We start from the raw sequence: 12,193 nt of genomic DNA, 5'->3' as shown, positions 1-12,193 counted from the left end.
ACGGCTTAAAGTGGTCCTATGGACAGAGACTCCAATCTCCGCTGTGGAGCTTTGCAGCTCCTTCAGGGTTATCTTTGGTCTCTTTGTTGCCTCTCTGATTAATGCCCTCCTTGCCTGGTCTGTGAGTTTGGTGGGCGGCCCTCTCTTGGCAGGTTTGTTGTGGTGCCATATTCTTTCCATTTTTTAATAATGGATTTAATGGTGCTCCGTGGGATGTTCAAAGTTTTTGATATTTTTTTATAACCCAACCCTGATCTGTACTTCTCCACAACTTTGTCCCTGATCTGTTTGGAGAGCTCCTTGGTCTTCATGGTGCCGGTTGCTTTATTTAACTAATAATGTGACTTCTGAAGGTAATTGGTTGCACCAGATCTTATTTAGGGGTTTCATAGCAAAGCGGGTTAATACATACTCACCACTTTTCCGTTATTTATTTTTTAGAATTATTTGAAATAAGTTATTTTTTTCATTCCACTTCACCAATTTGGACTCTTTTGTTTATGTCCTTTAGATGAAATCCAAATAACAGCCATTTAAATGACAGGTTATTATGCAACAAAATAGGAAAAACGCCAAGGGGGATGAATACTATTGCAAGTGCACTTCTTTTGACCAGGGTCCATAGGGTGCCATTTGGGACTTGGTCTCCCTACAGAGGAACAGACATCAACACAACTTAAAGTCTTTGTGAAAACATTCTGCAGGATCTGTCTGGACTCAGTCCACCTGGAGTCTTTTGGTGCAGTTTAACTCACATAACTTTATTCTGTTGATCTCCAGACTGTAACTGATACCAAAGTTTATTGGTCGCCTACACATATTTTGCAGACGTTATCGCAGGTGCAGCGAGATGCTTATGTTTCTAGCTCCAACAGTGCAGTAATACCTAACAATACAAAACAATACACACAAATCCCCAAAATAAAATGAAAGGAATTAAGAAATATCAGAACGTGCAAAGTCAGATGCCTTATTTCCATAAGTATTCAGCCCCTTTGCTATGAGACTCGAAATTGAGCTCCGGTGCATCCTGTTTCCATTCATCATCCTTGAGATGTTTCTACAACTTGATTGGAGACCACCAGTGTTAAATTCTATTAATTGGACATGATTTGGAAAGGCACACACCTGTCTATATAAGGTCCCACCGTTGGCAGTGCATGTCAGAGCAAAAACCAAGCAATGAGGTTAAATAAATTGTCCGTAGAGTTCCGAGACAGGATTGTGTCGAGGCACAGCTCTGGGGAAGGGTACCAAAAAATGTCTGCAGCATTGAAGGTCCCCAAGAACACAGTGGCCTCCATCATTCTTAAATGGAAGAAGTTTGGAACCACCAAGACTCTTCCTAGAGCTGGACGCCCGGCCAAACTGAGCATTCGGGGGAGTAGGGCCTTAGTCAGGGAGGTGACCAAGAACCCGATGGTCACTGACAGAGCTCCAGAGTTCCTCTGTGGAGATGTGAGAACCTTCCAGAAGGACAACCATCTCTGCAGCACAAAAGGCACCTAAAGGACTCTCAGACCATGAGAAACAAGATTCTCTGGTCTGATGAAACCAAGATTGAACTCTTTGGCTTGAATACCAAGAGTCACGTCTGCAGGAAACCTGGCACAATCCCTACGAAAAAATGGCTTTCCTTTCAAAAACAAGGACATTTCTAAGTGACCCCAAACTTTTGAACAGTAGTGTACATGTGGGTAGAGTTAAAGTGACTATGCATAGATAATAAACAGAGTAAAAGAGGGGGTGTGGTGGGATGGGGGGAGGGGCAATGCAAATAGTAGCCATGATTAGCTGTTCAGGAGTCTGTTGATTAATGGCCTTATACAGCTCATTCAGTGCAATCTTAATGCCAGCATCGGTTTGTGGTGGTAAATAGACAGCTATGAAAAATATAGATGAAAACTCTCTTGGTAGATAGTGGGTCTACAGCTTATCATGAGATACTCTACCTCAGGCGAGCAAAACCTCGAGACTTCCTTAATATTAGATTTTGTGCACCAGCTGTTGTTTACAAATATACACAGACCGCCACCCCTTGTCTTACCGGAGTCAGCCGTTCTATCCTGCCGATGTAGCGTATAGCCCGCTAGCTGTATGTTGTCCATGTCGTCGTTCAGCCACGACTCGGTGAAACATAAGATATTACAGTTTTTAATGTCCCGTTGGTAGGATATTCTTGATCGTAGGTCGCCCATTTTGTTTTCCAATGATTGTACGTTGGCTAATAGGATTGATGGAAGAGGAAGCTTACTCGCTCGCCGTCGGATCCTTACAAGGCACCCCGACCTACGTCTCTTTCTCATGCGAATGACGGGGATTTGGGCCTTGTCGGGTGTCTGTAGAATATCCTTTGCGTCCGACTCGTTGAATAAAAAATGATTTGTCCAATACGAGGTGAGTAATCGCTGTCCTGATATACTGCATCACTGCACCTGTACACAGCCCATCTGAAATTAGCCCACCCAACTACCTCATCCCCATATTGTTATTTATTTTGCTCATTTGCACCCCAGTATCTCTATTTGCACATCATCTCTTGCACATCTATCATTCCAGTGTTAATACTACATTGTAATTATTTTGCACTATAGCCTATTTATTGCCTTACCTCCATAACTTACTACATTCGCACACACTGTATATATATATTTCCTGTTGTATTTTTGACTGTATATTTTGTTTATCCCATATGTAACTCTGTGTTGTTTTTAATCGCACTGCTTTGCTTAATCTTGGCCAGGTCACAGTTGTAAATGAGAACTTGTTCTCAACTGGTTAAATAAAGGTGAAATAAATAAAATAAATAGAAAATACAGTGATGTGTATATAGCCATGTTATTACCTCGTACCCCAGCACATCCACTCAGTACTGCTACTCCCTGTATATAGCCTATATATAGACTGTAAGCACAACCCCCACCTGTGGACGTCGGGCCCTCATACCACCCTCATGGAGTCTGTTTCTGACCGTTTGAGCAGACACATGCACATTTGTGGCCTGCTGTAGGTCATTTTGCAGGGCTCTGGCAGTGCTCCTCCTGCTCCTCCTTGCACAAAGGCGGAGGTAGCAGTCCTGCTGCTTGGTTGTTGCCCTCCTACGGCCTCCTCCACGTCTCCTGATGTACTGGCCTGTCTCCTGGTAGCGCCTCCATGCTCTGGACACTACGCTGACAGACACAGCAAACCTTGATGTGCCATCCTGGATGAGCTGCACTACCTGAGCCACTTGTGTGGGTTGTAGACTCCGTCTCATGCTACCACTAGAGTGAAAGCACCGCCAGCATTCAAAAGTGACCAAAACATCAGCCAGGAAGCATAGGAACTGAGAAGTGGTCTGTGGTCACCACCTGCAAAACCAGTCCTTTATTGGGGGTGTCTTGCTAATTGCCTATAATTTCCACCTGTTGTCTATTCCATTTGCACAACAGCATGTGACATTTATTGTCAATCAGTGTTGCTTCCTAAGTGGACAGTTTGATTTCACAGAAGTGTGATTGACTTGGAGTTACATTGTGTTGTTTAAGTGTTCCCTTTATTTTTTTGAGCAGTGTACATATGAAGTTGATAAAACGGTATGAATAGAAAAGGTGTGTACAGCAGTAGTTATATAGAATAAGCCTTGACTAGAATACAGTATTTACATATAAAATGGGAAAACAGTAAGTAAACACTTATTAAAGTGACCAGTGTTCAATGACTCTATGTACATAGGACAGCAGTCTCTAAGGTACCGGGTGAACCCTAACCCTAACCCTAACCCTAACCCTAACCCAATGACTCTATGTACATAGGACAGCAGTCTCTAAGGTACCGGGTGATAGCTACTAACCCTAACCCTAACCCTAACCCTAACCCAATGACTCTATGTACATAGGACAGCAGTCTCTAAGGTACCGGGTGATAGCTACTGTTGTATTGTCTGCAAACTTGATAGAGTTGGAGACGTGCTTGGCCACGTTGTCATGGGTAAACCGGGAGTACAGGAGGGGGCTGAGGACACACCCCTGTATTGTGGATCAGCGTAGTGGAGGTGTTGTTGAACTACCTGGGATTAGTTATCAGTTATTATTTATTAACGGGTAGTCGGCCCGTCAGGAAGTACAGTTTTATAGAACTGTAGTCCTGTGATGAAGCCAAAGATTACAGAATGTTCAAGGGATTCTACACTGAACAAAAATATAAACGCAACATGTAAAGTGTTGGTCCCATGTTTCATGAGCTGAAATAAAAGATTCCCGAAATGTTTCATACTCACAAAAAGCTTTTTTCCTAACATTTTTGTCAGAAATGTGTTTACAACCCTGTTAGATGGCATTTCTCCTTTGCCAAGATAATCTCCACCTGACAGGTGTGGCATATCAAGAAGCTGATTAAATGGCGTGATCATTACACAGGTGCACCTTGTGCTGGGGAAAATAAAAGGCCACTCTACAATGTGCTGTTTTGTCACAACACAACACAATGACACATGTCTCAAGTTTTGAGGGAGCGTTCAATTGACATGCTGACTGCAGGAATGTCCACCAGAGCTGTTGCTAGAGAATGTCATGCTAATTTCTCTACCATGAGCCGCCTCCAATGTCGATTTACAGAATTTGGCAGTACGTCCAACCGGCCTCACAACCGCAGACCACGTGTAACCACGCCAGTCCAGGACCTCCACATCCGGCTTCTTCACCTGCGGGATCGTCTGAGGTGGGGTGGAGGGGGTGCTGAGGAGTATTTCAGTCTGTAATAATGCCCTTTTGTGGGGAGAAATTCATTCTGATTGGCTGGGCCTGGCTGCCAAGTGGGTGGGCCTATGCCCTCCAAGGCCCACCCATGGCTCCACCCATGGCTCCACCCATGGCTCCACCCCTGGCTCCACCCATGGCTCCACCCATGGCTCCACCCCTGACCAGTCATGTAAAAACGACTTGGGTTAATTATAATCTTATTGGATTCAGAGAGTTATATTATTCTGACTTGGGTTAACTATAATCTTATTGGATCCAGAGAGTTATATTATTCTGATTTGGGTTAACTATAATCTTATTGGATCCAGAGTTATATTATTCTGACTTGGGTTAACTATAATCATATTGGGATCCAGAGAGTTTGATTATTCTGAGGGTTAACTATAATCATATTGGGATCCAGAGAGTTTGATTATTCTGAGGGTTAACTATAATCATATTGGGATCCAGAGAGTTTGAAACCACACTGTGATAAAATAGTATTTATTGCTGCATATCGGTAAACTAGGTACAATATAAAAGCTTTGTTAATATGAAAAACTCCAGCAATAGTTATATTTTACATAATAGGAAAACACATCGATAAAGTGGATATATTTGAAGATAGTCACAATATATATTACAGTATTTGTAAAGATAAAGGGTAATAATTTGGACAGTTTGAATAAATGTCTTGCAAGAAGATATTTTCTTATAAAAATACATCTGAAGGCACTGAGACAATATATAGACAAAGTTGAAAGCTGTATACATAATGGTGGGAAGGCTATATTAGGGTTGCTAACTTTCCCAAAATTCCCAGGTTTTCCAGAAATTCCGGTTGGAAGATTCATAGAATCAGGAGAGAATAGGCCTACACAGGAAATCCAGAATCCACCAAAAAAGAGTTCGGAAAAAACCTGGGAATTTTGAGAAAGTTCCCAGAACTTTGCCACCTTAGGTATTCTACATACTGGTTTCTACAGAGTACTAGTAGTGGTAAGAAGATGAAATGACAACATGAACAGGTCTTAACAGCATCATAACAGGTCTGAACAGGTCTTAACAGGTCTTAACAGCATCATAACAGGTCTGAACAGGTCTTAACAGGTCTTAACAGCATCATAACAGTATTACAAGGAACCAGCTGCCGGTTGTTAGCTGTGTTTGTGAAGTCGATCCGACCGCATGACTGTGATGCGCCATGGCATTTCATCTCCAACAACATCAAACTGTCCTCTCCTGGCTCTGCTCTGTGCTGTGGATCACAAGATGATGTATCCCTGCAGACGTTAAGTTGGCCTCTCTCTGATAACATGATGCCAGTACTGGAGATCAACCTTGTCTGGGAGAAACAGTAGCTGTTGTCTGGCCCTGGTCATGTGTAACTCCACATCTCATTCAGATGTCAGTAGTGACATTTGCTCCCATCATTCTCCTTGATTTATTAGCACAGTTTGTATGTGTGCATGTGATTATTGATTGGATATACAGTGAGGGGGAAAAAAGTATTTGATCCCCTGCTGATTTTTGTACGTTTACCCACTGACAAAGAAATGATCAGTCTATAATTTTAATGGTAGGTTTATTTGAACAGCGAGAGACAGAATAACAACAAAAAAATCCAGAAACACGCATGTCAAAAATGTTATACATTGATTTGCATTTTAATGAGGGAAATAAGTATTTGACCCCTCTGCAAAACATGACTTAGTACTTGGTGGCAAAACCCTTGTTGGCAATCACAGAGGTCAGACGTTTCTTGTAGTTGGCCACCAGGTTTGCACACATCTCAGGAGGGATTTTGTCCCACTCCTCTTTGCAGATCTTCTCCAAGTCATTAAGGTTTCGAGGCTGACGTTTGGCAACTCAAACCTTCAGCTCCCTCCACAGATTTTCTGTGGGATTAAGGTCTGGAGACTGGTTAGGCCACTCCAGGACCTTAATGTGCTTCTTCCTGAGCCACTCCTTTGTTGCCTTGGCCGTGTGTTTTGGGTCATTGTCATGCTGGAATACCCATCCACGACCCATTTTCAATGCCCTGGCTGAGGGAAGGAGGTTCTCACCCAAGATTTGACGGTACATGGCCCTGTCCATCGTCCCTTTGATGCGGTGAAGTTGTCCTGTCCCCTTAGCAGAAAAAACCCCCCAAAGCATAATGTTTCCACCTCCATGTTTGACGGTGGGGATGGTGTTCTTGGGGTCATAGGCAGCATTCCTCCTCCTCCAAACACGGCGAGTTGAGTTGAAGCCAAAGAGCTCCATTTTGGTCTCATCTGACCACAACACTTTCACCCAGTTCTCCTCTGAATCATTCAGATGTTCATTGGCAAACTTCAGACCGGCCTGTATATGTGCTTTCTTGAGCAGGGGGACCTTGCGGGCGCAGCAGGATTTCAGTCCTTCACGGCGTAGTGTGTTACCAATTGTTTTCTTGGTGACTATGGTCCCAGCTGCCTTGAGATCATTGACAAGATCCTCCCGTGTAGTTCTGGGCTGATTCCTCACCGTTCTCATGATCATTGCAACTCCATGAGGTGAGATCTTGCATGGAGCCCCAGGCCGAGGGATATTGACAGTTATTTTGTGTTTCTTCCATTTGCGAATAATCACACCAACTGTTGTCACCTTCTCACCAAGCTGCTTGGCGATGGTCTTGTAGCCCATTCCAGCCTTGTGTAGGTCTACAATCTTGTCCCTGACATCCTTGGAGAGCTCTTTGGTCTTGGCCATGGTGGAGAGTTTGGAATCTGATTGATTGATTGCTTCTGTGGACAGGTGTCTTCTATAAAGGTAACAAACTGAGATTAGGAGCACTCCCTTTAAGAGTGTGCTCCTAATCTCAGCTCGTTACCTGTATAAAAGACACCTGGGAGCCAGAAATCTTTCTGATTGAGAGGGGGTCAAATACTTATTTCCCTCATTAAAATGAAAATCAATTTATAACATTTTTGACATGCGTTCTTCTGGATTTTTTTGTTGTTATTCTGTCTCTCACTGTTCAAATAAACCTACCATTAAAATTATAGACTGATCATTTCTTTGTCAGTGGGCAAACTTACAAAATCAGCAGGGGATCAAATACTTTTTCCCTCACTGTATACTGAGTGGATAAAACATTAGGAATACCTTCCTAATATTGCGTTGCACCCCACCCCCCACCCCCCACCCCCCCTTTTGCCCTCAGAACAGCCTCAATTCATCGGGGTACGGACTCTACAAGGTGTCGGAAGCATTCCACAGCGATGCTGGCCCATGTTGACTCCAATGCTTCCCACAGTTGTGTCAAGTTGGCTGGGTGTCCTTTGGGTGGTGGACCATTCTTGATACACACAGGAAACTGTTGAACATGAAAAACCCAGCAGCGTTGCAGTTCTTGACACAAACCGGTGCGCCTGGCACCTACTACCATACCCCGTTCAAAGGCACTTAAATATTTTGTCTTGCCCATTCACCCTTTGAATGACACACATACACAATCCATGTCTCAATTGCCTCAAGGCTTAAAAATCCTTCCTTAACCTGTCTCCTCCCCTTCATCTACACTGATTGAAGTGGATTTAACAGGTGAAATCAATAAGGGATCATAGCTTTCACCTGGATTCACCTGGTCAGTCTCTCATGGAAAGAGCAGATGTTCTTAATGTTTTGTAAACTCAGTGTATGTGTGTGTGTGTGTTTAGTGATTGTATATGTTTCTGTGGTTGTGTTGTGCTCGTGGTCAGGACCTGAGTGACTCTAAACCCTGACCCTAACATCTAAACCCTGACCCTAACATCTAAACCCTGACCCTAACATCTAAACCCTGACCCTAACACCTAAACCCTGACCCTAACATCTAAACCCTGACCCTAACATCTAAACCCTGACCCTAACATCTAAACCCTGACCCTAACACCTAAACCCTGACCCTAACACCTAAACCCTGACCCTAACACCTAAACCCTGACCCTAACATCTAAACCCTGACCCTAACATCTAAACCCTGACCCTAACACCTAAACCCTGACCCTAACATCTAAACCCTGACCCTAACATCTAAACCCTGACCCTAACACCTAAACCCTGACCCTAACATCTAAACCCTGACCCTAACACCTAAACCTAAACCCTGACCCTAACATCTAAACCCTGACCCTAACATCTAAACCCTGACCCTAACATCTAAACCCTGACCCTAACATCTAAACCCTGACCCTAACACCTAAACCCTGACCCTAACATCTAAACCCTGACCCTAACACCTAAACCCTGACCCTAACACCTAAACCCTGACCCTAACACCTAAACCCTGACCCTAACACCTAAACCCTGACCCTAACACCTAAACCCTGACCCTAACATCTAAACCCTGACCCTAACACCTAAACCCTGACCCTAACATCTAAACCCTGACCCTAACATCTAAACCCTGACCCTAACATCTAAACCCTGACCCTAATACCTAAACCCTGACCCTAACATCTAAACCCTGACCCTAACACCTAAACCCTGTCCCCCATGGCTAGTTAAGGCTTCATTAGGAGTTATCACAGCATTCTTCATCAACAATAAGACTGGACTGGATTTATTAATTATATACACAGTCAGGAATTTACTCCTTCAATATAACACTGTCAGCTCTGTCTGTGTTATGGTCCATATCAGTCCATACCGGTCCATACCAGTCCTAACCGGTCCACACTGGTCCTAACCGGTCCATACCGGTCCATACCGGTCCATATCAGTCCATACCGGTCCTAACCGGTCCATATCAGTCCATACCGGTCCTAACCGGTCCATACTGGTCCATACCAGTCCATACCGGTCCTAACCGGTCCATACTGGTCCATACCAGTCCATACCGGTCCTAACCGGTCCATACTGGTCCATACCGGTCCTAACCGGTCCATACTGGTCCATACTGGTCCATACCAGTCCATACCGGTCCTAACCGGTCCATACTGGTCCATACCAGTCCATACCGGTCCATGGTAAAGACTGAGGCCGGTATTCAATCTGATCGCGCTTTGTCGGAGACGCAATATGCAGTAAACGCTGCATATGTCGGCTCAATCGGAAATGACCTTTAAATGTCAAGTGTGCTATAACACGGATCTACTGCTGATCGGATTGAATCCCGGCCTGAGACTTGCTTAGTCCCATGGTAAGGGCTGGGGTTAGGTTGGGTTTAAAGGGAATGGGGCTGGGGATGGGTAAAGTTAAACATGCTGGGGTTAGGTTGGGTTCAGCTGGACTGGACTGGACTGGACTGGACAGGAGGGAAAGGTTAGTGTGTGTTCATGCATGAATGTACCTGTGTGTGCATGAGTGTTTGTTTAGGTGGAGGTGTATTTCTGACTGGAACGAGAGCTGGTTCTGTCGAGTTCGTTGCCATGACAGCTTCCCTTCCAGCGGACACCGCCTCTCTCTGGAATCACATTGCTGCTCCTCGTACACCAGCAGCACAGACACGACTACAGACAGACACAGACACAGACACAGACGAGTTAGATAGAAACTAAGGCTGAGGTATTATCTATTTCATGAAATATAGGTAGAGGTTTTCGTTTTCCGTTTCTGCTTAGAGCAGACAGCTGTATGATAAAATAGCTGTGTCTCTCACCCTCTCTCGCTCTCTATCTCTTGCTCTCTCTCACGCTCTCACTCTCTCTCTCTGTTTCTCTCTCTCTCTCTCTCACCCCTTCTCTCTCTCTCCCTGTCTCTCTCACGCACTCTCACCTTGAAACAGTTTTTGAACTTCTGGCTGACGAAGTAGAGAGCGACAGGGTTGATGCAGGAGTTGAGAGATGCCATGTTGATACCGATGTAATCCATCACCAGCAGGAAACTGCAGGGGTTAGAGGTCAGGGGTCAGGGGTCAGCATCACATCAACAGGAAGTCAGGAACCACAGAACAATGGACCACCGGGCAGGCATGGTGTGTGTGTGTGTGTGTGTGTGTGTGTGTGTGTGTGTGTGTGTGTGTGTGTGTGTGTGTGTGTGTGTGTGCGCTTTCCGTTTGTGTGAATTCCATGTGTGTACCTGAGTAGTTCACAGCGGTTGGGGTCGTTCTGATCATAGATGGTTTTCTTCAGGATGCGGCTGAGGTGGAGCGGAAGCCAGCACAGAGCAAAGATCACCACCAGGCAGAACACTGTCTTAGCCACCTCCCGACGCTACACAGACAGATATATAGGGATAGGCTTTTACATATCATGTATATCACATAGGATATCATAGTTCATATAGTTGATGACAGCAGAGATTGCTGAGAGCTTTTTTCATGTGAAGAAGGCTCTCTCTGATTTGAAACAAGCTACTATATGCTGTTATATACTACACACACACACACACACACACACACACACACACACACACACACCACATGCTGTTACATAGGATCCAATCTCAGAGGCCCCGCCATTACAAAATAAAAACATGATAAAATCCAGTGAAATTTCATGTGAATAATTTATATTTTTTGTTCTTTTACATTAGTCCCCATGTGATTTTTTCCCCCACATGTTTATTTTTCACCACTTCCAGCTATATCTGGTCTCCCATCCAGGGACCAAACAGGACCGACCCTGCTTTAGCAGTGGGATGCAGGGTGCTATGTTGCAGGAATGAATGTGCCAAGACTTACAACAGGAGAAAAGGCAGCCAAAGCAAAGGCCAGAGTAACAGAACTAAAGAAAGGGAAAACTGGCGTTTTATTGAATCATTTTATCATTTTATGAAATCACATAACTTTTTTTTTTGCTTCCATTTACATTTAATTTGTTGTCGCATTTCAAAATTATTTATTTTGTTTTGCTTTCAATATTATTCTTTTTGTTTGCTAATAATTTTGTTCTCGACTTCAGAAGTGTTGCTTGATATTATGGCACATTTAATTGCATATAATAACACTATTGCTATATTAAAGGTGTTTAGAGCGGCAATCCTTAATTGAAACATTAACAAAGTGTTTTCCCCACCACAGTTTCAGGAAACAGCTGAGGGTGGGGACTGGAGAAATGCTTAGACAGAGCTATGGATGCAAGGACTGACCCTCCATGACATCGACACTATAACCAGGTTGAACCATGTGTTGAGGTCATGCAGGGGTTGTTTACATTGACTTTGTTTACAAACATTGGAGTAAAACAAGCTTTTATTTTGGGTTCTGATGAGGTACGACAGTTGAACTAAGCTCAATAAGGCATTTATAAGTTATATTCTTCAAGAATCAATGGGTTCATATCAATAAAGTCCAAAAATGAATGTAGCAACTAAGAATTGCAGTAAACTTTCCTACAGCAGAACTATGTCGCCATTTGAACGTGATCCATTAACCTGCCCCCAGAAAATTATTCTGTCCACTGTTCCACAAATGTCCTGCAAAACCGTTCCCTTTTAGATGTGGTCACCCTAATTCCACCGGTGGAAACATTGCTACTTATAGACAACACATATCAGAGGACATACAACACATATCAGAGGACATACAA

The 12,193-nt window shown here is 43.8% G+C and overlaps 1 protein-coding gene across 3 annotated transcripts in view; it reads right to left on the bottom strand.

Annotated features, from left to right (window-relative positions):
* Positions 1–5,206: 5,206 nt before the first annotated feature.
* The window catches only part of LOC311118093 (endothelin receptor type B-like), a 38,086-nt gene continuing 31,099 nt past the window's right edge, over positions 5,207–12,193 (bottom strand). The window contains exons 6-9 of one of the 3 annotated variants that reach the window (XM_084192969.1): positions 10,743–10,876; positions 10,440–10,548; positions 10,015–10,174; positions 5,207–6,001 (exon numbers count right to left, since the gene is read on the bottom strand). In XM_084192969.1, the coding sequence (XP_084049095.1) occupies positions 10,037–10,174; positions 10,440–10,548; positions 10,743–10,876 (381 nt within the window). In that variant the 3' untranslated portion in view covers positions 5,207–6,001; positions 10,015–10,036. Of the gene's footprint in view, positions 6,002–7,894; positions 8,059–10,014; positions 10,175–10,439; positions 10,549–10,742; positions 10,877–12,193 lie in introns of those variants that run through there. The other 2 variants (XM_084192968.1, XM_084192970.1) reach the window with 2 other exon arrangements.

Source organism: Coregonus lavaretus (genome assembly GCF_964263955.1).
Source record: "Coregonus lavaretus genome assembly, contig: HAP1_SCAFFOLD_1091, whole genome shotgun sequence".
In the NCBI taxonomy this organism is placed as follows: Eukaryota; Metazoa; Chordata; class Actinopteri; order Salmoniformes; family Salmonidae; genus Coregonus; species Coregonus lavaretus.
Note: the sequence above shows the minus strand (reverse complement) of the source record. Positions and strands in the feature narration are given on the sequence as shown.